The sequence below is a fragment of the Xyrauchen texanus genome, chromosome 14 (assembly GCF_025860055.1).
Source record: "Xyrauchen texanus isolate HMW12.3.18 chromosome 14, RBS_HiC_50CHRs, whole genome shotgun sequence".
Lineage (NCBI taxonomy): Eukaryota > Metazoa > Chordata > Actinopteri > Cypriniformes > Catostomidae > Xyrauchen > Xyrauchen texanus.
This window is the reverse complement of record NC_068289.1, coordinates 11,136,354-11,159,495: the sequence shown is the minus strand read 5'-3', so window position 1 is coordinate 11,159,495 and position 23,142 is coordinate 11,136,354. Positions and strand designations below refer to the sequence as shown.

The 23,142-nt window shown below is 38.8% G+C and overlaps 3 protein-coding genes and 1 long non-coding RNA gene across 6 annotated transcripts in view; 3 read left to right on the top strand and 1 right to left on the bottom strand.

The window, feature by feature from the left end:
• Nucleotides 1-3,430, top strand: part of LOC127655326 (inositol polyphosphate-4-phosphatase type I A-like) — a 35,819-nt gene extending 32,389 nt beyond the window's left edge. For 2 of the 3 annotated variants that reach the window (XM_052143079.1, XM_052143077.1), the window contains 3 exons: nucleotides 359-471; nucleotides 647-801; nucleotides 1,573-3,430. In XM_052143079.1, the coding sequence (XP_051999039.1) occupies nucleotides 359-471; nucleotides 647-801; nucleotides 1,573-1,705 (401 nt within the window). In that variant the 3' untranslated portion in view covers nucleotides 1,706-3,430. The remainder of the gene's footprint in view (nucleotides 1-358; nucleotides 472-646; nucleotides 802-1,572) is intronic. The other variant, XM_052143078.1, reaches the window with a different exon arrangement.
• A 4,314-nt stretch (nucleotides 3,431-7,744) lies between these two features.
• On the top strand, nucleotides 7,745-8,866 carry LOC127655405 (uncharacterized). Its single transcript, XR_007972036.1, has 3 exons — nucleotides 7,745-7,928; nucleotides 8,153-8,285; nucleotides 8,637-8,866. It is a non-coding gene; the product is annotated as an uncharacterized LOC127655405 (long non-coding RNA).
• Nucleotides 8,867-9,276: 410 nt separating this feature from the next.
• On the top strand, nucleotides 9,277-19,560 carry si:dkey-4e7.3 (uncharacterized protein LOC402865 homolog). Its single transcript, XM_052143228.1, has 7 exons — nucleotides 9,277-9,717; nucleotides 9,802-9,899; nucleotides 15,221-15,405; nucleotides 16,163-16,342; nucleotides 16,418-16,529; nucleotides 18,663-18,799; nucleotides 18,941-19,560. The coding sequence occupies exons 1-7, from the start codon at nucleotides 9,641-9,643 to the stop codon at nucleotides 19,286-19,288; spliced, it is 1,137 nt and encodes a 378-aa protein (XP_051999188.1). The 5' UTR covers nucleotides 9,277-9,640; the 3' UTR covers nucleotides 19,289-19,560.
• Nucleotides 19,561-19,579: 19 nt separating this feature from the next.
• On the bottom strand, nucleotides 19,580-21,524 carry LOC127655401 (cytochrome c oxidase assembly factor 5). The gene is made up of 3 exons (XM_052143229.1): nucleotides 21,313-21,524; nucleotides 19,955-20,038; nucleotides 19,580-19,725 (listed from the first exon to the last, which is right to left on the bottom strand). Exons 1-3 carry the CDS (start codon nucleotides 21,412-21,414, stop codon nucleotides 19,684-19,686), a joined length of 228 nt encoding a protein of 75 aa, XP_051999189.1. The 5' UTR covers nucleotides 21,415-21,524; the 3' UTR covers nucleotides 19,580-19,683.
• Between the last annotated feature and the right edge of the window lie 1,618 nt (nucleotides 21,525-23,142).

The window sequence follows — 23,142 nt, the reverse complement described above, 5'->3', positions numbered from 1 at the left end:
CTTCATGGGATTGTAGTTCATGCCCTCATGAAAGACGGTAAGTACCATTGTCATTTTCTTTGATTTTCAAATACTTTTTTGCCTCAAAACAAAGTTTGTGATGTTGTAATTCATCTCGGAACTGGTTGGTTAGGTTCATGGCTTACAACTCTTTTATGGAGGATTTTATAAAAAGCTTAAACAAAAAATGAATGGGAAAACAATTCCGGAACTAAACTGGCTGAAAGTGTGGATGGGCGCTGTTGTGCTCTATTATAAAATGTCTAGCCTGAGTTGGCAATAATAGAAAGTAATTCATCCTAAAGAGACTTCTTATGGTTAATTGCTGTACTAATCGATCTAATGACTCCATCTATAGGTCTACCCTGCTCTCGCAGTCAAAACTGTGTGCCTGAGCTACTCAAATTCCTTAGTCAAAATGTCAATGCCAAGAAGAGCAAGAATGTTGACATCCTGTCACAGGCAGCAGAGGTACAGTGATCTACCATTACCATTATGTTCTCTTGTGCCTTAAGTGTGTAAACTTTGTCAAAGTTTACTATGTTATACTATACTAAGAAAGTTTGACTTCTATGATCTATATTAAAATATGGTGACACTAGTGTAATGAGTGCAATAGTCGCTCTATTAATACCTGTTGCGCCAGGTGTGTCGGCGACTGAATGGTGTCCGTGTGACCAGCTGTAAGAGTGCAAAGGATCGGACGGCCATGTCGGTCACCCTGGAGCAATGTCAAATCCTCCAGCATGAGCACTGCATGGCCCCGCAGGTTTTCACCCAGGCCCTGGACTGTATGCGCAGGTGAAAAGATGAAAATTCAGTCATAATTAATTCAAGTTGTTCCAGACCTGTTTGCTGTTATTTTTTAGTTGCTCATGCGATATGTAAAAGAGTTGTGTGAAGATTCTTAATCATTTTTTATTTTGTATTCCATCAGTGTTTGGGTGTAATCCAATTACAAAGTAATTAATTACTGTAATCTAATTCATTTACTGTAATCTGTAATGTAATGTTATTATTTTAGTCACAAAAAAGTAGTGTAATGCATTACATTTTAAATTCTTGTAATCAGCTAACAGTGACTTTCAATTAATTAATTAATTTAATTTTAAGTATGTTATAGGGTTATTCTTATTTCTAATATATTATTTATGTAGACTACATGAATTGTGGCCCCATATCGATTTATTGTGAAGGAGAAATGTGAGGTGCTGAATGTATAACTTGTGTGTAACAATCAACAAGGAAGAAATGTAGACATTATATTGAATTCGTTGAGTGGAAAAGTGTTTTATAAAGTAACTTAAAAGTAATTATTAATGTGATTAATTTTCTTTTGAAGTAATTAGTAAAGTAATCTGATTATAATTGTACAGAAATAATTAGTCATTTGTAGTGTATTACTATTTTAAGTAACTTACCCAACACTGCATATGGGTTTGGAATGACATACGGGGGAGTAAATAATAAAAGCATTTAAATTGTTGGGTGAACTATTTAACTGTAGTCCTTCAATTTCACAATGCTCTGTACCTGCCTCACTATCACATCTCTGGTCATCTCTGTCCACAGCGAGGGCTGCAGGCGAGAAAACACCATGAAAAATGTAGGCAGTCGCAAATATGCCTTCAACTCTCTCCAGCTCAAGACTTTTCCTAAACAGTACAGGCCACCAGAGGGCACCTACGGGAAAGTGGAAACTTGATTTGATGACTGGTCAGCTGTTCTAGCTCTCCATGGCTAGAGCTGCATGTTTCTTCTTGTCTGTTTTACTTTATTACCACATATCTGAAGAAAACTTATATTATGCACAGTCATGCTGAAATCTGCTCTGGTTATCATCCAGATGACAATGTTAATATTTTTTGGTCCCCAGACTCTTCTATGATCTCTGGTTCTGAGAAGAAGGCGATAAGGAAAGAAAATCACTTGAAGGTTTACGAGTAGCTATCATGGTTGTTGCTCTGAAAGCCAGGTATGAAGGCCTGTTAGACGCTTAATTACGTTAAAGGAGAAGAAAGAATAAAACAACAATCTGATTTGATACATCAGAGCAGTTCCCAAATAATCCCAAAGCTCCTAATTTATTCCATCTGCATTCATTTTTAAATGTTTCCAACACAACACTTTGTTTTTGTACTTAAATACAAAGGTCAAAAATATCAGCACTGAAGCAAACACATGTTTAATCATCCTTTAGAGTGTATTCAAAGTTCAGTAAGTTATAGGTTGTAAAGTTATAAGTGCTGTGTCATTTAGACAACTTGTTCCCAGAGTCAGCTTTAGCATTTTTAAGTCAGGTTGTTAAATTAGAGAATCCATATATGCATACAATTTTAGCATGAAACCATAGTTTATTATCACTTCATTTAAATATACAAAATACTTGTTGCCTTAAGAGAGTCAACCATTGCAACTCCCACAATGTCAATGTAAATATGTAGATACTAATCTGTGTATGACTGTTTGCGATGTTGCAGATTAAATCTTATTTATTTAGTTTTTATTTATTTATTTATCTCTCCATAAAAGGTTTAAAAAACATCATTAGTGCTTTATTGCAGGCCTTTACCCTATTAACTGTGCATAAAACATGTTGTGCATTGCACGGATTGTAGATTTTAAGAGGAAAAGCTTCCTCAAACTGTTGCCAAGCACAGGTAGTCTTTTTACAGTGATCATACAGTGTGACTGTTTGTATGTTTTCACAGTACAAAGTTTCTTTGTAAAAGTTGACATTTATATAGTTTGATATGAATGTCAGTACTGATTTAATAAGGAGCACTGGTGCAACTGGTCCTAACAAGGCAGAGGGATGCTTTCAGACTATGTTATTGTCAGAGTTATCCTTATTATTGACGATAATGCTACATTTCAGAACATAATAAAAGAACAACAAATCATTCTGTAAAGACTAACTAAGTGTTGAATGACCTCATGTCTGCACAACAAGAAATGTGTGGATCATATTAGTGTAGTCTGTAATGACCACAGTGGGATAACATCAGCCTTTCTCTCTGAACAAATGGACGTTCCTGGTTTGTGTACAACTGCAACTTAGGAGACAAGAGCATGTGTCTTAACCTCTGGTTGCATGATGCAGGAGACACATTTTAAAATACTACTAAGAGTAATTATTTAAAATGATAACAATATGCACTGCAAGGAAGGTAGTTTAAGAGGATTCTAATGGTTAAGTTTCATATAAAGACATTTATATTTAATTATTGTTTTTATCACTAATCACTCTTTTTTTATTTATGTTTTCATGTAAGATTTTTCAAGTGCATAAGCACTACTATGTTGTAAGAGCATGCTGTACTATTGTGTCTGTTGTATGATTTTTTTAAATTATTTTAAATCCATGTTAAAACACAATGCTGTACAAAAATGTCTCCTCCAAATATACAGCTTTTACATTAAAATGACATGCAAGCTACTTCATTGCTTTGTTCATTATATTCCTGTTTGTACTATAGAATAGAATATAGACGACTATGAACATTACAGTTTTATTAACTATATAACATCTATTTTTAAATAAGTTAACTTTATATCTGTCTAGAATATATTGATACACTATTCAAATTAAAGGAATATTCTGGGCTCAATACAAGTTAAGCTCAATTGACACCATTTATGGCAAAATGTTGATTACAACAAACATTTATTTCTACTCGCCCTTCCCGTTCTTTTAAAAAGTAAAACTCTGTGTTACAGTGTGGCACTTACAATGAAAGTGAATGGTGCCAATTTTTAGAGGGTTTAAAGGCAGAAATGTGAAGCTTATAATTTTAGAAAAGCTCTTACATGAACTCTCCTGTTAAAACTTGTGTATTATTTGAGCTCTAAAGTTGTTTAAATTGGTGTGTATGGAGAGTCCAAACAGCAATGTTTCTTTATAATAAATATTTTTATTAAAATATTAGGATCACGTGAGCTCTACCATCTTCTCTCTCATTGGTTGGCTGTCGCTCCTGATAGTTGCTCTTCATTTGCATAAAGTTAAACATTTCTCAACTTTGTTGCGTCGCTGGACACGCCCACATCTGGTCACCAACGGTTGCTGTTGCTTGTGTTGCAGGAACTTGCCAGCTCTCATTGAAAATTAATGAGATGAGGTCGTTTTGTCGCTGGCAGTGTGAACGGATATCACACGACAACGCCATCTGAGTGCACACACAGCATTAAGTTAAGAGTTAAAATAAGATAATATATAAGACAATAAAATAATAATAATATTTCGACCCGTCGTACCAGGTTCCGAGTATTAGAGACAACGTCTACAGCTGTGGCCAAAAGTATTGGCAGTGACATAATTATAATTTTACCAAAGTTTGCCGCTTCAGTATTTGTAGATAATTTTTTCACATGTTTCTATGATATACTGGAAAACAATGATGAGCATTTCATACGTTTTAAAGGCTTTTATTGGCAAAAACATTCAATATATGCAAAGAGTCAATATTTACAGTGTTGACCCTTGTTCTTCATAACCTCTGCAATTCGCTCTGGCATGCTGGATATCAGCTTCTGGGCCAAATCCTGACTGATGGCGATCCATTCTTGCCTTAGTGCCCGGAGTTGATCACAATTTGTGGGCCTCTGCTTGTCCACTCGCCTTTTGAGGATTGACCACAGGTTCTCTATGGGATTAAGATCCGGGGAGTTGCCTGGCCACGGATCCAAAATTTCAATGTAATGATCTCCGAGCCACTTCATTATAGCTCTTGCCTTGTGATATGGTGCTCCATCTTGCTGGAAAATGCACGGATGATCACCAAATTTTTCTTGGATCGTTGGAAGAAGTTGCTCTTTCAGGATACACTCTTTATTCATGGCAGTGTTTTTGGGCAGAATTGTGAGAGAGCCCACTCCAGTGGACGAAAAGCAACCCCACACATGGATGGTCACAGGATTCTTCACTGTTGGCATGACACAGGACTCATGGTAGCATTCATCTTTTCTTCTCCGGACTATCGATTTTACAGATGTCCCAAACAGTTAGAAGGGGGCTTCATCAGAGACAATAACTTTGCACCAGTCTTCTGCTGTCCAGTCCTTGTACTTCCTGCAGAATTTCAGTCTGTCCTTTATGTTTTTCTTGGAGAGAAGTGGCTTCTTCGCTGCCCTTCTTGACACCAGGCCATTGTCCAAAAGTCTTCACCTTACTGTGCGTGCAGATTGTCTCACACCAGCCTGCTGCCAATATTGAGCAAGCTCTGCGCTGGTGGTGACACGATTCCGTAACTGATTCATCAGGAGAAGACGCTCTTGGTGCATGCTGGACACTCTGGGACGTCCTGAAGCCTTCTTCACTGCAGTTGAACCTCTCTCCTTGAAGTTCTTGATGATGGTTCTGAAATGGTTCTTTCAGGTGAAATATTCTTTGCAGCAATTTCCTTGCATGCAAGTCAATTTTGATGCAAAGCGATGATGGCTGCACGTCTTTATTTAGAGGTAAACATTGCTAACAAGATTGGAAGCACGTCTTCCCTACTTTTATAGCAATCAGTCTGCTCTTATATTCCAATCAGAATGATAGTTATTTTACCTGACTAGTACTCGTTCACACTTTCCCAGGTGCTGCTATATGATTAGTGAAATGATGTTAACTGGTCATTTTGTGCCAGGGACAAAAAACTGAGAAAGTTGGGTTTTTGTGATAAAATTCTTTTTTTTTTTTTTGTCAATTAAGCTTTTTGCAAATATTTAAAATGCATCTGATCACTCTGCACAATAATCTAGAAACAATGTGAATCAACACCACAACAACGGAAGCAGAAAATTTTGCGAAACACAAAATTTATGCCACTGCCACAGCTGTAGGATGTTATGTTCCGCCCATTTTTATACTCTTTGTTTTATGTTGATTGCCTTTCAAGCCGCTGATATTTCTATGGCGGAAGATAAGTTTGTTACACATATTACACGCCGTCTTCATTATTAAGAATTAGTTGTGTCTATGTCCTCTTTAGCACTATTCAGGTGTACTTTAAGAGGAATTAGCAGTCAACTGACACGTGAATTAAACGGAACCAGGTAAAAATGATTCACTTTGTTTTGTCTTGGCGATTCGTGGGCTGCATATCTTTTAAAAACACTTAACATGATATGAAACATGATTACGTACTGACCTAAAACTCCAAAGTTCCTCTTAATACTAACTAAGGGGGCTTTCACACTTGGTTCGATTGCCTGTTCCGAACCCGAGTTCGAATGCTCCCCCCTCCCCCCGATGGACTGTGTTCACATTATATATTTGTATCCGAACCGCGGTACGCTTGCGTCATCAAGCTGCAGCTGGTGCGTAATCATGTTGCTTGATAACCGTGAAATGAAAAGGCGTCAAAATTCAATGAATAGACTTGCTCGGTTCACATTTGTTCTTCTTTTTTTTAACCTTTGGTTTTGTTTTCAACATCAAGATACAGAAACACACTTAGCGTCTGTCTGCCGCCAAAAATACTGAAATCATTCAAAAGACAGCGGGCTGTCCTCCGAAGACAATTTTTGCGAAGGCAAGCAGAAATCATCTCTCTGCTTGCAGTGCGTGTGCGTCAATCCCGCTTTTCGTCAAGGTAAGTGTGCCCACACGGCATTCACTAAAGTACAGGGGTTTCAGTACAGCGACGCACAAGGAGCGTGGCCATGACATAAAACAAATTTCAGGTCAGCGCACATGCGCATTATAGTGCCTTCTTTCCGCGGGCTTTTCATATTTTCATCGCGGGCTTTTCATAACAGCGACAGCAAACTGATGGAACAGCCATGGAGAATCTAAGCCAAAATAGGGAAATCGGTAAATGTTTTTGTTGTTTTACTATGATACAGAGGCAGATGATTTTGTAAAAGATGCGGTAGCATTTTAATGTAAAGAACGAGTAACGATAAATAATTTTTGTTACCGTTTGCAATATAAGTGCATATGAACTATGCAAATTTTGAATTAGGAGAACGCGTACACTACCACGTCACATTTTTACGCTGCACTGAAACCCCTGGAAATAGGTGACTGCCGCCGAGAGACGCTGGCTGTCATTGAAAATGAATGACTTCCGGTCGATTTGACGCTCTCGCCGCCTCTGGTGTGAACGTACGGTAAGGTAAATATGGGCGGCTCTGGCCGGAACTCGCCAGCTCTCATTGAAAATTAATGAGATGAGGCTGTTTTGTCGCTGGCAGTGTGAACGCAGCTGAGGGCCCTCTGCTGCTCACAAAGTCCAATCGCGTATTGGGTCAATTCAAATTATTTTAATAATTTGTAACATTAAATTATTATCATAAGTCATTATTATTAAAAAATATAAATTTTATTTTCCATTTATAAATATAAGCTTGTTATTCTATTAAATCCAAGGCGTATAATTATTGTCACACAAATGAAATCCACCCCAAAAATAACATACGCACATATTAATCAAACACAACTTTGATTGGTCCTTCGCAGACATCCCAAGTCTCCCGGAAGTTCCGGGAGTCTCCCGCGTATTGATAGCGGCTCCCTGATGCCCGCAAATTAGTTAAAATCTCCCGGAATCAAGAGCGAGCGAGCGAGCGAGCAGAGCGGTTAGCGCGCACGGCAGAGAGGGAGAGAGCGAGAGACCTTGCGTGTGTGTGTGGATCAAGAAGTGAAGACAGAGAGCATCCTGATTGGCCTGTTTCGGTAAATCAACCAATCAATAGTCAGTGTGGGCGGGCTTTTATCTCTTCTCCCGGACAGTGTATCTAGACACAGGAGCGCCATGGCAGAAGGAGAGTGCCCCAAAAAGCGAAAATATAAGACACATTTTACGCCAGACTACAAGAAAGTGTACCCCTGTCTAATAAGAGTGAAACATAATGACAGTCTTGCACGCTGTACAGTTTGTAACAGTGACTTCAGCATTGCCCATGGCGGGTTAAATGATTGTAAAAGACATGTTGAGGTGAGTTAAACAAGTTTCATTTCATGTGCATATTATTCAGGCCGGCTAGTTACCTAGGCTACATGAAAACAATAAACTCCTTAGACCTGTTTAAAGTTGCAGTGGAATATAAATAAAAGCAGTTTACATAAATAGTATAAGTAAACAAGTAAACTATTGTTCTGTGGTGATATGTCGGGGGGGGGGGGGGGTCCGGGATACCTCCCTGAAATGACTTTTTGCAGGTTGGGAGAGACATATCCAGCTGCAGATCCGCAGCACCACTAGTTTCAGGACCCCAGTTTCAGAACCCCAGCGCCAGAACCTGAAGTGAGGGGCGGAGTTATTGACAATGAGACAAGCATGGTGGAGAGCATGGTGAGTTGTGTAACGTTTTTGACATCATGTTGTGACAAATTATCGCATATATTAAGTTCAGCGTTAATCTGCTAAATATTTAATTTGTGCATAACTTTATCATCTTAATGAAGCTTGAATATGTTGTCATACTTTACTGTATTAAAAAAAAAATTCTACGGATGGTTCGATACATTTTTGCGTGTTGTAAATGAGCCTTGCGGTGACGTTTTGAAGACATCTTGTGAAGGTGTTAAAGTGTTTGTTCCACGTTCCTCTGTTATATGCATTGTTTGTGAGTTAATGTTACCTTATAGTTGAGGTTTTTTTTTTTACGTTGAGATTATTGTGTGGTGCTTTCATCTCTTGTAGAGACATTTCGAATGAATGAAGACCACAAGGAAAAGGCCCGCAACAATCTCCTGGAACAGTCAGAAGCTTCCAGAGAGCCCTTTCTATTTCATTTTGTGTTCAGGGATGACATGGAGTTATTTTAGCAAGAATGTAAGGACAAAATGGGCCTGAGAGTGAATTCCTCATTTGATACATTTTAAGTTTAATTTATACAGGATTGTCATGATAAAATGGGCCTAGGGGTGAATTGGTCATTTGTTGTATATATTTGTATTGTTTCTTTTAAAATTATGCTGAATTTTCTCTCTTTTAGTTTTTTGACATGTTTTATTTTACATAAAGAAAAATGCATGCTGCACATGTTCTTGTGAAATAAAGTATATTTTATATAAAATGCCCATACGTTTCAAGCATTTTTTTCACCATCATGATCAGGAAGTAACTCTCACAATACAATGAAACGGATAACTATATACAATTATATTACACAAGATCAATGTTTTAAAATGCTTATTGTACTGTACCTTAAAGAATCATTATAACATACGTATAAAGTATGATGTTTCGTTTGTAATAAAAGCCAAGTACTCTCCAAAACGTTAGGTGGCGCTACTCGGTTTCGAACGTAAGCTCCGCCCCTCACTTCAGGTTCTGGCGCTGGGGTTCTGAAACTGGTGGTGCTGCGGATCTGCAGCTGGATACTATTGGGTTGGGATGCCTGCCTACGTAATCGGCGCTGAGAAAAGTAACAGATATCACACGACAACGCCGCCTGAGTCAATATAAGTAATCTTATTTTAACTCTTAACTGAATTCAGTTAGAGTTAAAATTAGGTTACTAATATTTCGACCCATCGTAACAGGTTCCGAGTATTAGAGACAACGTCTTGGATGTTATGTTCCTCCCATTTTTATACTCTTGTTTTATGATTGCATTTCAAGCCGCTGATATTTCTATGGCGGAAGATAAGTTCGTTACACATATTACACGCCGTCTTCATTATTAAGAATTAGTTGTGTCTATGTCCTCTTTAGCACTATTCAGGTGTACTTTAAGAGGACTTAGCAGTCAACTGACACGTGAATTAAACAGAACTAGGTAAAAATAATTCGCTTTGTTTTGTCTTGGCGATTCGTGGGACTCCAAAGTTCCTCTTAATACTAACTAAGACTCCTCCTACAGATACCGAGATCTCTCGACTTCTTGCTATCCGAAGATTAAGAGCAACTGTGCACAGAAAATTAACACGAACGTTTTCAGTCAGCGATACTTCACCACAGGTAAGTCGGACAGTCCTGGAGAGATTTATTTATCGACCAAATTCTGCTTGATATAACCAACACATATTTGTTTCTGGTACTATAGTCATATTTACCCAAGTGTCTTACAGTACACGTAATGCAAGGGCCATCACAATCCTGGGTAAAGTGCTTTACTCAGTGGCACAATGCTGGTAGTTCGTGAATCACCCTTGTGGGGTTTGAACTATAGAAGATTTTTATATCTAAACATAGAAAAGAACTAACTTAGAATAGCCAGAATTTTGTGTGTCCCAGGAGAGGACATATGAGGTAACTAAAAGTGCTTATGCTGCAAGAAACACACTGTGCACTAAGCTGTAGCAAAGAACAACGGTACTGTGACATGTGAGAACTCTGGGAAGCACAGCAAGGTTAAAGAATAACAACCAGTGACGTGCGGTGATGTCTTAAAGAGGCTAGGCACTGAGTATGAAAGCCAGATTACCTGATTTATTGTTTAAGCTAATAATACGAAATAAAATTTATACAACATGGCGCCGCAGATGGCCGCCTCGGTGTGGAGCTCTTCAATTCTTTTGTTGTTTTTGTTAGTTTGTCCTGTGTTTAGCAATCTTTTACCAATCAGTTTTACCAGGGACGAACTGCTGAACATTCAGCAGCACATACCAGATAATCTTTTCCCGGTTTTTCAATATTCGGACGTTTTGCTGGACATTTTAGTTGGAGGCGCTGCTGTGTTGTTTAGATGCGCTACGAGACGCAGGCGAGGGAGACGAGCTGGCGCGCTGGTTAAACTCCGTCAGCGCGGCGTTCGAACAGCACTGCCGAGCATTCATCTCGCGAATCTCCGCTCTCTTCCCAACAAAACGGACGAACTACATCTCCTCACACATACTAATAAGGACTTTTCAAACTCTGCTGCACTGTGCTTCACTGAAACCTGGTTGAGTGAAGCCATTCCGGACAGCGCATTACATCTGCCGGGCTTCCAGCTGTTCAGAGCGGATCGCATCGCGGAGTTAACGGGGAAAACGAGAGGTGGTGGAACATGCTTTTACATCAACGAAAGTTGGTGTACAGATGTAACAACACTAAAGAGGATGTGCTGTCCTAATCTGGAAGCGCTCTTTATTAACTGTAAGCCGTTCTACTCGCCGCGGGAGTTTTCTTCGTTTATTCTGGTGAGTGTTTACATTCCTCCTAATGCGTCTGGGAACTTAGCGCTGCAACAGCTGGCTGATCAAATCTCAGACACAGAACAACAATACCCGGACTCAGTCATTATTATTCTTGGGGACTTTAACAAAACAAACCTCACACGCGAACTGCCCAAATACAGACAGCACATTACATGCCCCACCAGAGACAGGAATATACTGGACCACTGCTATACTACATTAAAGGATGCATATCGCTCTGTCCCACGTGCAGCTTTGGGTCTCTCTGATCACTGTCTGGTTCATCTTCTCCCGACCTACAGGCAGAAATTAAAATCAACCAAGCCAGTTGTAAGGACTATAAGGAGATGGACTATTGAAGCAGAGCTGGAACTACAAGCCTGCTTTGACTGCACTGATTGGAGTGTTTTTGAAGCTGCAGCTACAGACCTGGACGAGCTCACAGATACTGTTACATCATACATCAGTTTCTGTGAGGATATGTGCATCCCTACTAGGACATTTTGTCATTCAACAATGATAAACCATGGTTCACAGGAAAACTCAGACAGCTTCGTCATGCCAAAGAGGAGGCTTACAGGGGTGGGGATAGAGTCTTGTATAATCAGGCCAGGAACACACTGAATAGGGAAATCAGAGTGGCTAAAGAAGCTACTCTGAGAAGCTGAAAAACAAGTTTTCAGCTAACGACCCAGCATCAGTGTGGAGTGGCCTGAAACAACTTACTAATTACAGGACTCCTACCCCCAACCCTGTGGCGGACCAACGACTGGCTGGCGACCTGAATGTGTTTTACTGCAGATTTGAAAGGCCCGATTTCACACCCCACATGCACTCGGACCTTCATTTCACACAACCATTAACACCTCCTGCAACCCCCTCCTCCCCTCCTGCTACACTACCTGCACTAAAGATCTGTGAGGGCGATGTGTGCCGTGTCTTTCGGAAGCAAAGGACAAGGAAGGCTCCAGGACCAGATGGCATCTCACCAGCTTGCCTTCGTTCCTGTGCTAACCAGCTGGCCCCCATCTTCACTCAGATCTTCAATAGATCACTGGAGCAATGTGAAGTCCCATGCTGCTTCAAGCGCTCAGTCATTATCCCGTCCCTAAGAAACCAAAAATCACAGGACTTAATGACTACAGACCTGTAAGCCCTGACATCTGTGGTCATGAAGTCATTTGAAGACTGGTGTTGGCCCACCTGAAGGACATCACTGGACCCTTTCTGGACCCCCTTCAATTTGCTTATCGAGCAAACAGGTCTGTGGATGATGCAGTCAACATGGGTTTGCATCATATCCTGCAACATCTGGACAGACCGGGGACATACGCAAGGATCCTTTTGTGGACTTCAGCTCGACTTTCAACACAATCATACCAGATATACTCGGACTAAGTTAAACCAACTCCCTGTTCCCACCTCTACCTGTCAGTGGATTACCAGCTTTCTGGCGGACAGGCAGCAGCTTGTGAGGCAGGGAAAATTCACTTCCACCACCTGTACCATCAGCACTGGTGCCCCCCAGGGATGTGTGCTCTCCCCACTACTCTTCTCCCTGTACACCAATGACTGCACCACCAAGGACCACTCTGTCAAGCTCCTGAAGTTTGCAGGCGACACCACTGTCATCGGCCTCATCCGAGATGATGATGAGTCTGCGTATAGAAAGGAGGTTGAGCGGCTAGCTGTCTGGTGCAGTCAAAACAACTCTGGAGCTGAACACGCTCAAAACAGTGGAGATGATTGTGGACTTTAGGAGGAACACCCCAACATTGTCCCCCTCACCATTCTAAACAGCACTGTGTCAGCAGTGGAGTCATTCAGGTTCCTGGGCACTACCATCTCACAGGACCTGAAGTGGGAGATACACATCGACTCCATTGTGAAAAAGGCCCAGCAGAGGTTGTACTTCCTTAGCCAACTGAGGAAATTCAACCTGCCACCAGTGCTGCTGAAACAGTTCTACTCAGCGGTCATTGAGTCTGTCCTCTGCACTTCAATAACTGTCTGGTTTGGTGCAGCCACGAAATTAGACATCAGAAGACTACAAAGGACAGTTCGGTCTGCTGAGAGGATTATTGGTTGCCCCCTGCCCTCCCTTCAAGAACTATACACTTCCAGAGTGAGGAAAAAGGCTGGTAAAATCACTCTGGACCCCACTCACCCTGCCCACTACCTTTTGAACTGTTGCCTTCTGGCGGCTTCAGAGCTCTGAACACCAGAACCAGTCAGACACAGGAACAGTTTTTTCCCTCAGGCCATCCATCTAATGAACAGTTAAATTACCCCCATTGAGCAATAATTATGTGCAATACACAGTTTAATTTTAATTTAAATTATATTATCCAACTTATCCACTTCTGCCATTACTTACATTGCTCTGTACATAATATACTGTTTTTGTTCTTTATATACAGATTGTATTAGATTTGCACTACGTGTGTGTATGTGGGTATGTATGAAGGTGAGTTTATATGCGTATATGTATAATTATTTATTTTGTGTTCTTTTTTGTTTTAATTACCTATGCCTTGCTGCTGTTTTTTTTTTTTTGGTATTGTTTGTATTGTTGTTGACTGGAAGCTCCTGTCACCTAGACAAATTCCTTGTATGTGTAAGCATACTTGGCAATAAAGCTGATTCTGATTCTGATTCTGATTCTGATTCTGATAACAGTGAACGTTACGCACAAGCGCGGCATATCAAGAAATGTATGTATTTTATATATGTGTTATAATATATACGATTTTGTTAATATATCTTCATTAGATATTATTATACAAAATTCAGTAGTCAAAACACAGAACATATAACAGAACATAAGTTGTTTATTTTTTACAACATTATGTGCTTATTTTTTTATGTGCAATCTTCATCTTTATAACAGAAGAAACAATACAACAATCCTTTACCTTTTCATTGTGGTAGGTTATATACAGCTTCATTTGCTCGTCAAGTGCAAGGTCGATCCGAGATTTTCCAAAGGTTTTCAGTGTAATTTGACACTGGATGTGAGCTGACGACTTTTCATGCTTGGTTAAAACTGCGGGCAGGTTGTTCAAATCACAATATCCCGCTGAAGTCCAAACAGTCTGACTGGTTGAAAAAAGCAGGCAGGGATAGCAGTACAGCCGCTGATTGTTAGCACAGCCACATAGCCAATCTTTTCTTACATACCAATCAGTTTGAAATGATCGGATAATTTTTGTGCCCTTTTGCTGTACTAGTCCATCTAAGGCTGGCGTAGACCTCCCTCTTGCAATTAACTCATATTTGGAATTAAAATCGAGCTTGGAAAAATTTCTTAATTCGTGATTACGGCCGGTGCTGTCATTTTGATTTTGAATTTGGCGGGATTTGGCATGTACGCTAGCTGTGGTGTAATGACGTTAGCTACGCAAATGTCCAGGAATATCTCGATTTTAATTGGTCCATGTCTGATACGTAACGGAGATGATTACGGGCATAACATATTTACGTCAAAAGGCACAGCAGATTTGTGCTTTTTGCCGTACACGTTAAAGAATACAGGATCGAAGTGCGCATGCGCAACATGGGTTTTCCGCGTGTCGTCTGCAATGAATGGACCGTAAAAGCACTGCTTATTCTACCATTTGTTTTCAGTTGATTATGCGTAACTGCTACATTTGTCATCATAACGTCTAAACAATTGGAATAACACACATATTGCATATATAAATCACAAGAATAAAAAGTAAAAATATAAATACAAGTTTATTATTTAATAAACATTTTATTTTTGAATTTTGGCAGGGTAGGCAGTGCCTAGTTTGCCTACCCAGACCGCACGTCAGTGATAACAACCAATGATCAAAATGACTGTAATATGTTCAGATTGTTATATATTATTTACTCAATGTTGCTTTTATAATAAATTAATGAACATTAATAAATAAATTAATTAGATAACAAACTATAAAAAATTAGGGTTTTGACCAAGAGAGTCAGATCTCAGCTGACATCTTGGGTTTGTTAAATAAACTCTCACTTTTTGCACCTGGAACTCCTGACTTACTGAGAGGGAAGAAAAGTCTTTGACGCTCCACGATAGAACCTACAACCTTTTGGTTTCAGCCCAGATGTTGAAGTACAGACATTACTGACTAAATGTATGCTTTTTTAAATGTCGTTGTCTAGAAGCCAATATGAAGAAATTGCTTGTGGATGTTGACTGTGGGGTGGACGATGCTCAAGCTCTTATGATGGCTTTGGCAGTTCCCGACGTGCAGATCCTGGGCATCACCTGCGTTCATGGCAACACGAATTTAGACAATGTCTGCAAGAACGTCCTGCGTGTCCTGAAAGTGTGCAAGCGTCTAGAGGTAATGGTCACACATACAGTATGCTTCATTCAGTTCATGTCTGCACAACCAGGGCAACTGGTAAAAGTGCTTAGATTAAAGTGTGTAAAAGAGTTAACTGATGACATTGGTTAAGCAGGGATATAGCACTGGAAAATAACTTGTCAAGGTGTCTGTTGGCATTTTCTTAAAGGGATAGTTCACTCAAAAATGAAACTTCTCTCATCATTTGCTCATGCCATCCCAGATGTGACTTTCTTCTGCAGAACACAAAGATTTTTTTAGGTTCATACAATGCAAGTGAATTATGTCAAACATTTGACGCTCAAAAAAGCACATAAAGGCAGCATAAAAGTAATCCATAAGAGTCCAGTTGTTAAATTCACATCTTCAAAAGCAATAAGATAGGTGTGGGGGAGGAACAGATCAATATTTCAATCCTTTTTTATTATTATTATAAATTCTCCTCCCTGCCCAGTAGGTGGCGGTATGCACGAAGAATGCAAATCACCAAAATAAAAGAAAATGTGAATGTAAAAGCTGAGATTGATAGGAAAAATGACTTAAACATTGATCTGTTTAGGGTTAAAATCACAATATATGTTTTGTTGCAGTCAACCATTTCTCAACAAAAGAGAAAACTGATGTAAAATGTTGTAATTTTAAGTAAAAATTGGAGGATTTCACTATACTTTACAATAATGCATTGTTTCCAGCTCATGACAAATATTTCAGCATAATTAGAAAAAACTATTCTGTTTCTGAATTTGTGCTTTAGATTCCTGTGTTCCGAGGAGCGGATAAATCGCTCTTGGGGCAAAAAATCGGTGCTGGAGATTTCCATGGGAAAGATGGGCTTGGGGATGCCCCAGATCCTGAAGCTCCTGGATTGGAACTTGCCCAGGCAGAGGGCGCCGTGTCAGCCATGATCCGTATTGTCAATAAGAATCTTGGGGAGGTATGTATGATTAATGTAAATATTTGTGAACAAAAATAAGTATTTTATCATGGGTTATTTTCTTGCTTCTCTAAGGTATCTTTAGTGGCCACAGCTCCACTGACGAATCTGGCATTGGCAGTGAAACTTGACCCCTCATTTCCCCAGAAACTCAAAGGCCTTTACATTATGGGTGGCAACACAGACTGTAAGTCCCCAATACTTTACACTATGTAATATGTAACCAGAATAGGGTTCAGGATAAATCAAATGCATATATTTACTATATAGCAGCACAAATATTGCTGGCAAAATGTAAAACTAAGAAACAATTAAGTTTCATAAAGATTTTATCATTAGATTAGTTTTGCAATGTCCCTCACATTGCGACTTGCATAGAATATGAGACCATTAAGTAGGGGAGTGTGAAAACATAGATTTTTCGACTTTTCAAACAATTGCAGTATTGATTTTTATCTTAAAAGGGAATGTCCCCTATTCACAATGTAAATCGCTTAGAGTGTAGTGTCAGAAAAGCACTATGTACAGTACATTTAACATTCATCATCATCTTAAAGTTTTATTTAAGTTTTGGTAGTTTTGATTATTATATCTGTTAAATAAATAGCAATTTAACCGCACAGTTTGGGGCCTGTTGTAAATTTCTCAAATTAATATTTTCATAATGTACCAAGTTAGAAGGTTACCTGTATAATTTACAGCATTAGCTGAGAGAATTTCTTTCACATGTTAGCAAAATGGACATTACAACTGAAATGTATCAAGTTGTATCGAATCGAAACAAGAGCTTGTGAATCGAAATCAAATCAGGAAATCTGTATCGATACCAGCCATAACTTTGACAGAGAGATGTTTTAGCATAGTCTGTTATTCGTTTAAATTAATCTGTAGTAACTACAAGATTAACCGTAGTTAATCCATATTAAAACTATGATTATTTTATGGATGTATACTTAATTAAAACGACGGTTTCCAAAAACTTAATAGTCTACAATATAGTAAAACCATGTTTATCCATCCCAGTGGGCCGACGCACTTTGGGGCCGATCAGTGGTGGACAGGCCATCGTGAGAACCGAGTGGGCCAGTGTGTCGGCCGCAAAACGTGCCGAATGGGCCACGATAAGCAAAAATTAACCGCCACGTTATGCAGAACGGACCACAAAACGGCGCCGCGATAGGAGAGTGATTTCTCCTGCCGATTTCTCTTCCCAGTCCAGCCCTGACTCCTGGCATCAGAGCCACTGAAGACGCAGTGGACAAATTTTATTTTGGAAGTAAATGTACCACAAAACATACAAAAACGTGTGTATGTTTGTGCAAATCATTTTACACTGGACTTTGTGAGTGTCAATATAAAGCAGGCTTTAAAAAAAATATTCTCAAGCATGGATCAGTACCAACTGTTCGTGTTCCAGCATTATATCCTGAAGATGTACCGCACTTTATATTTTGTGAATGTTTAAAAATCACCTTTCTGAATGTGCTTGTTAGCTGATTCCACGGCTAATACAGCTAAAGTTACCATTGTCTCTGATTTGTATTCACGGAGACCAGATAAACATATATATTCATACATATCTTGTTGCTGTATTAGCCAAAGCATGAACTGTAAATGCACATCCCTCATCCGGAAAGGGGGCGGGGAGCAGCAGTGCATTTGCATTTAAAGAGACGCACACAGAATCAGCATGTTTTAGATTCCACCCCAAAACAGGCATTTATAACATTGTATATAATACATGATCCATGTTGTATTTTGAGCTGAAACTTCACAGACATATTCTGGGGAAACCTGAGACTTATATTACATCTTGTAAAAAGAGGCATTATAGGTCTCCTTCAAACTAGTAAAACCATAAAATTATATTTTTTATTAGTAGTTTTTGTTTTCCTACATTATTACTTTGGTTTCACTACAAATATCAGGGTTAAAATATGACTACTGTAGTAAACCCATGGTAAATGTATTGTGAGGAACGCTAAACTTATTGCAAGACAAAGCAAGAGCGTTTTGCGAGGGAAAGCAAAACTATTTAGGAAAAACATTCCCGCCCTGTCCACTAAGGGGCTCCCTATAAAACAAATGTGTAGGTATTGTTACATTTGTGCTATTTTAATTAAATTTATCAAATTTAGTGATAACAGTGTGGAAAACATGCCTTGTTTAGTTTTAACTAGATTTTTTTTACTGTATTTTACTTTGTGCAACAAAGGCTGTTTGATTGAGTTGATGGTTCTTCATGAAAAATAAAACATTTTATCAATGTTTTTACAGTAATTTAACCAGGCTAGACTAACAGCAAATCTTTTATTTGTAGCGCGTGGGAACACCACTGTGTGTGGAGAGTACAACTTTGCAGCTGATCCTGAAGCAGCTTACATTGTTCTAAATGAATACCTTTGCCCAACTTACATTGCATGCTGGGAGTTTACTTGCCACAGTAAATTACCCTGGGTAAGATCCTCATGTCTTGTCATAAAAAAAATGTACTGTACAAAAAGATGTGTATATAGACTATAGTTTAGGTATGCTTGTGTTCAAATTTTATACGAATAACAGCATAATATTATGCTTATTTGTGCTTGACTGTTTCAGGAGTTCTGTGACGACTGGCTGGCCCAGGACACAGATAAGGCTCGGTTTATGAAGCAGATTTTTAAGCACAGCATGGAGTCCTCCTACAGTGAAAGGATTGAAAAGGAGCTGGTGGCAGGGCAGGGCTTCATCTCCTGTGATTCTTATGCCATGGCAGCAGCCATAGATGACAAATATATTATTGAGACTGACCACAGGGCTGTCACTGTAGAGCTCGCAGGCAACTATTGCAGAGGAATGATGGTTGTAGATCATCTCGAGATTATGAAGAAAACCCACAAAGTTTACATCTTGAAGAAGGTGGACTTGGAGAAGTTTAAAGTACTCATGACGAACGCTTTAAAATAAATGTTCAAAGACATTGGCGTCATGTCTATAATTACATTTTATTACTATATTTTTTATAAACATCTTTAGACACTTCTTTATCAGAATCCTGCAAATTGTTTGTTGCTGGTTACATTATCATTTAAGATTGACACATCTCACAACTTTTTGATCAATAAACACTCAAACTAAATGTTTTGATTATTGTTCTCTTTTGTGGATCCAGTTATTGATATTGATGCAGTTCATCTTGTTACCAAATAGCCTTCAGGAGTCTACCAAGAGCAACAGTATTGTAGAATACAAATTTGCCTAAAAAGCAGTGTGTTTATATTACAAGTCAAGAGTGCTGTCATTCATGTCTTAGCAACTCATGATGCTTGGAGTCTATACACAAAACACATGGTGGCCGTCGATCAGTATCCCTTTCTGCCTCTGAAACGAGATCGGTTGTCCAGCTAGAAGAAAAGGAAAGAGATTTTAATATAAAGACGTCATATTGTAACTGTTAGAAAGTGGATTTGGCTGTAGTTTAGTAGTAAAACTGAGCTGTTGAAATTGGTAACTGACAACCCTTACAAAAAGGCAATTACTGTGTCAGTGCCGTGATACAGTGATGGTATACACTTGGAGTTCACAAGAGCAAATTTCACATTTGTAATGTATTTGAACAGCAGATGGACTGACCATTGATCTTTTGCACTCAAAGAAAGCCACCTGCAAGCCTTTGCAATGTCCTTCCTTTAGACACTCACTGGGCTTCTTGCCTTCCTGTGGACACATAACAAGGATTAATACATAAACCTTTTAACAATGTTCTACAGTGCTTTGTTAGTCACTTAAGAAGGGTCGCTCAAAACAAACACAGGAATTGTTACAGTGACAGTGTTAACAGATGAGAAAACTGAATGGCTTACTTATTAGTTGTCTCTGCATATTAAGCTGGGATTTTTACACTGAAGAAGTTACATACTTTAGCTTTAACCTCATGCGACCCTGCGTCCACATGCGTGGACAATGTATTTTGGCTTCACTATATGCAATGCATAATTTTAATTAATTTAAATGGAATGAATGCTGTTTACAACACTGCTTTAATGGTTTAACTGCTTTAAAAAATAAAAATAAATTTCACATTGAGAATCAACAGGTTCTTCCAAAAGTTTAAATATTTAGCTTTTAGAGGCTTTATATGGAGTTAGGGTGGAAAAGTGCATTCAGACTGTTCTGAGACCAGTGCAGACAGACAGTATACTGGAGGTAGCATCCTCAAGCTCTCTATGCAGCAGTGCATTCAATTCAAACTTCCTATCAACAGCAGATGATGTTTGGATCACTCAACATGTTTGGCAGACATGGGTCAATGGTAATCAGTATAGATTCAGAATTTATAAGGTATAATTTTATTTGAACATGACTGGCAGCGACTGGATGATGCTGGCCATTATTTTGAATCAGAATTATGCTATTTTCTGATGTAATGTCTGTAACATCTCAAAAACATGAATAACCAACACCCCTGGACACATTTATATTGACTTTCCATAGTTTGGTATTATTTGAAATGTCACAACTTAAATGTTTTAGTGTGAATCAAACCAACTAGTACCCTACAACACAGAATTTGATGTTGAAATTCATGGAGGATGATGACATAATGGAAGTGGGTTTGTTAAAGGAGTATTACAGACAATCAAACAGGATGGAAATTATACTGAGAACATGGCGGGAAAACTGTATATAATAATAATTTATATATATATAAACATAAAAATCACTTTGAATATGTCTCATATTCATTTGAGAAGTTAGTGTATTGCACTAAGAGAGAAAGTAAAAATAACCCTATGATCCCCTGTGATAGTATGATAAAGTTACTAACATGACACCCATCTTTAAAAGATGTGAATGTAATATTTTATTCAATTTATGATAGAAATATAATAACAGAATAATAGAAATGACCCATATGGTGAGCACAGCAGAGTGATCACACAGATCACGATTTGAATGAGGTTTGTGGTGATTCATGATGCTGACGTTACCTTCACTACACAGTCATGCCGAAGGAGACAGGCTTTGAAATCCTCTCTTATTCCAGCGCACGCGCGACCATCTTCCTCTTTATCCTCGTAATATTTGGGCATTCTGTAGAACTTTCATCCGAGCAAGTTCGAGCGAATAATGGAGCAAGAAAAAAACAGCTACAGATAAGTAAAATATGAGATGGTTGTGCAAGCGGCCATGTTACCCATGACGTTGATGCCGAAGTGGAACTGAACTGCATTGTGGGAAACGTAGTCCGCATGTGTTTATGCACATAATTCACAGCCACAGCTGCAAAGACCTGATTGAAAACCGTGTGACACAATACTACCATTATATGCCGTCACCAGTTCTGCATCAGTCAAAAAGCAGTATATCTGTATTTGAATTATTAACCAGAAGATGGCGCATCTTCATTCAGCAATACAGTGATTCAAAATGTATTTGGACACTTCAGTCAATGGATTATTTGCATTGCTTTGTATACGAAATGTCAAACAAAGTGGCATTTATTTAAGTCCTCTTTAAGAAAAACATTTCACAAAAAGTAGTTTGTTTGGTTATTAGCTGGTTGTCAAACCTTAGTGGAACATGTCCATATGTGATAAAATAACTAACTAAATAAAAACACCCAGTTTCTCTTAAAGTGATAGTTCACACAAAAAGGAAAATATTCTCATTATTTACTCAACTCAACTAAATTTTATTTATAGAGCACTTTCAAAAACCACACTGGGTAACAAAGTGCTGTACATGGAGTTACAAAAAATAAATAAAATCACATACATACAGCTTAAGAATGCAACAAGCATTTAAAACCAATAAAAACAGGATAAGAAAGATAAAATTGACATAGTACAATTTATAATGCAATTAATTAAAAGCTAGGGAAAATAAACACGTTTTTAAGGCCTCCTGCAAAGAGAATAGAGATGGAGATGGTTTTATGACCAATGGAAGCTCATTCCAAAGTCTAGGGGCTGCCACCGCAAAAGCTCTATCACCTTGAGTTTTTAGGCGAGATCGAGGAACTGACAGACACAGCTGATCACCAGAGCAGAGAGACCATGAAGGTTGATGCAAGCATATTAAAGCAGAGATGTACTCTGGTGCAAGACGAAGAGCCTTAAATACATACACCAACTCTTTATATTTGATTCTGTATTGGATCAGTTACCAATGCAGTGAAATCAATACTGGGGTAATATGCTCTCGTTTCCTTGTTCCAATTAAAAGTCTAGCAGCTGAATTCTGGACCAGCTGCAGGTGAGAGAGAGAGAGAGGCCTGACTCACACCCAGATACAAAGCATTACAATAGTCCAATCGAGAAGACACAAAGGCATGCACAACCTTTTCCAAATCATCAAAAGAAAGGATGGACTTCAACTTTGCTATAGATCTAAAATGGAAATAATTTTTTTTAACAACAGCATTTATTTGTCAATCAAACTTTAGCTCAGAGTCAAAAATAACACCCAGGTTTTTTACATAGGGAAGTTTTTTCCCTGGAAGCAGTGACAAATTGCTAGAATTACTTCACATCCCCTTTGACCAAAAACAATAAACTCTGACTTATCCTCATTTAATTGAAGAAAGTTGTTTGCCAGCCAACACTTCACATCGGCCATGCAATTATGCAGAGACTCAAAAGAGGGGTGCTTCCCATGTTGAAAGTAAAGTTGAGAGTCATCAGCATACAGATGGTAGTGTATGCCATGCTTATCAAAGATCTTTCCTAACGGAAGCATGTAGAGGATGAATAAAACGGGTCCCAAAATGGAGCCCTGAGGGACCCCACATGTCAAAGGAACAACTGATGAAGAACAGT

What these genes read in the sequence shown, in the direction of transcription:
- si:dkey-4e7.3 (XM_052143228.1), top strand. Translation starts at nt 9,641, where the DNA reads ATGTCCTCTTTAGCACTATTCAGGTGTACTTTAAGAGGACTTAGCAGT. An exon ending in CGTGAATTAAACAGAACTAG is followed by an intron (nt 9,718 to 9,801) that starts GTAAAAATAATT and finishes CTCCTCCTACAG; the next exon opens with ATACCGAGATCTCTCGACTT. An exon ending in TCAATAAGAATCTTGGGGAG is followed by an intron (nt 16,343 to 16,417) that starts GTATGTATGATT and finishes TGCTTCTCTAAG; the next exon opens with GTATCTTTAGTGGCCACAGC.
- LOC127655401 (XM_052143229.1), bottom strand. Translation starts at nt 21,414, where the DNA reads ATGCCCAAATATTACGAGGATAAAGAGGAAGATGGTCGCGCGTGCGCT. An exon ending in GGCATGACTGTGTAGTGAAG is followed by an intron (nt 20,039 to 21,312) that starts GTAACGTCAGCA and finishes ATGTGTCCACAG; the next exon opens with GAAGGCAAGAAGCCCAGTGA. An exon ending in TTGAGTGCAAAAGATCAATG is followed by an intron (nt 19,726 to 19,954) that starts GTCAGTCCATCT and finishes CTTTTCTTCTAG; the next exon opens with CTGGACAACCGATCTCGTTT.